At 40.5% G+C, this 2,096-nt stretch overlaps 1 protein-coding gene across 3 annotated transcripts in view; it reads right to left on the bottom strand.

Annotated features, from left to right (window-relative positions):
• NLRP12 (NLR family, pyrin domain containing 12) overlaps positions 1-2,096 on the bottom strand; it is a 50,418-nt gene that overhangs the window by 12,889 nt on the left and 35,433 nt on the right. For all 3 annotated transcript variants that reach the window (XM_008591658.1, XM_008591659.1, XM_008591657.1), the window contains one exon: positions 157-327. In XM_008591658.1, the coding sequence (XP_008589880.1) occupies positions 157-327 (171 nt within the window). The remainder of the gene's footprint in view (positions 1-156; positions 328-2,096) is intronic.

Below are 2,096 nucleotides of genomic sequence, written 5' to 3' on the forward strand. Positions count from 1 at the left end.
AAAAAAAAAAAAAAAAAAAAAAAAAAAAAAAAAAAGGATGCTGATGTAACTAGAGTTCAGGAGAAGAGGGAGGCAACATAGCTTCAATTAATGCAGACAAGAGGGCAAGGATTATGGACTTGGGCTTGTAAGATGGCAAAAAATAGTGATACTCACCGGAGGGTCTGGAGTTTGCACTTGGGTTGCTTCAGGCCCTTGCACAGCAGCAGCACTCCGGGGTCCCCCAGGTCATTTAGACTCAGGTCCAGCTCCACCAGGCTCTCGTTCACACTGAGGGTGGAGGCCAGGGCTTCACAGGCAGCAGCAGTGAGATGGCAAATCTTCAACCTGCCCAAAATCCAGTTCAACAAATATGGAGTGTTTTCTACATAATACTAACTTTATTCTCAATCTTCAAAGAAATGCATTATCAAAAGAGAGAACAGAACTATGATTATTAGAGTGGCAAAGAGGGAAGCAGAGGAGGGTTGGTGAGAAACTAGTTAAGGGTCATAAAGATTGATTATGTAAACATGAGTGTAGTAATTATCCTGATTTGATCACCACATATTGTACAAATGTACTGATATTTGATTCTGCATCCCACAAATATATATAATCAATAAAAAAAGAGGGAGAAAAAGTAAAATCAGGACAGCACATTAAAAGAAAAAAGTAATGCATTATCAAATAAACAACTTGATTAAAAAATAGGCAAAGAACATGGATAGATATTTCTCCAAAGATATACAAATGGCCAGCAAGTACAGAAAAAGATGGTAAACATCACTAATCATTGGGGAAATGCAAATCAAAACACAGTGAGATACCACCTCACACCCATTAGGATGGTTGTTATAAAAAATAAAAAATAAAAAATAAAAAATATGGCCGAGCCCGTGGCGCACTCGGGAGAGTGCAGCGCTGGGAGCGCAGCAGTGCTCCCTCCCGCCGCGGGTTCGGATCCTATATAGGGATGGCCGCCGGTGCGCTCACTGGCTGAGTGGGGTGTGGCCGGTCTCAAAAAGGACAAAAAAAAAAAAAATTTTTTTAAAAAAGAGAAAAGAAAATATAAAATATGGGTACTTTGTAAGAAGATGAAAAGAAAAAAATCAGGTGGTTAGAGGGCAGTGTTATAATACCAAAGTCAAGGGTTCAGATCCTTGTACTGACCAGCTGCCCCCCGCCCCAGTTAAAAATCAGGAAATACAGAAAAATACTTTTTGCAGTCATTATGTGTGACTCCCGAACCGCCCTTTTATGCTGTCCCCATAAATTAGCAATAATGTGTGTTGGGGAGTTCACCTCAGCTCAAAGTGTGAACTGATGGGTATAACAATAGACCCATCTTCTTTGGTTTATGAATGGACGCATGACCCGATTCTTGTCAATGAGACACACAAAAAAGTTTTTCGAAGACTTTTGAGTAAGCTCTTTCTACTCTTGATTGAGAGCCATGGGAAGTCAGACTTGCCAGCCTTGGTGAAGGTGACTGAAGTCTTAGGTGATGGTGATTTCTGGCTGCCACCTCAGGGTTACAAGTGAAAGGGATCTGAGGACAGAGTTTGAGACACAGGAAGACAAAGAATATTTCCTGAAGCCCTCCTGACCTTGTATTTCCATGTCTGTGAGCCTATACAATTCCTTACCGTTTCAGACAGTTTAGGGTTGGGTCTCTATTACACACCATTAGGAGCATCTTAATTGATACAAGCACAAAGCAGAGAAAAACTATCACCTGTCATCTCACTCTTCAGAAATAGCCTCTGTTGACATTTAGCAGAATATCTTCCTATTTACCTAAAGGGAAGACAGGGAGATGGAGTCCTGACTTCACCACGTGAGTCCTTGGATTCAGCTGTGCTTGAAGCCAGTGTTTTTCTCTGGACTTCTCAGTTACATAAGCCAATAAATTCACTGTCATCTTTAACCACACGGACAAGGGTGTCTGTCACTGGCAACCATGGAAGCTTTTGTGGTTGTCTTTATTTTGGATGACTCATCACTGACGTTACTCTCATCTTGATGTTTATTTATTTTTATTGTGGTGAAATATACACACATAACAGAAAATTTACCGCTTAAACAGATTTTCAATGTATAGTTCAGCAGCATTA

This window comes from Galeopterus variegatus, unplaced genomic scaffold, assembly GCF_000696425.1.
Source record: "Galeopterus variegatus unplaced genomic scaffold, G_variegatus-3.0.2 Scaffold7135, whole genome shotgun sequence".
NCBI lineage: Eukaryota > Metazoa > Chordata > Mammalia > Dermoptera > Cynocephalidae > Galeopterus > Galeopterus variegatus.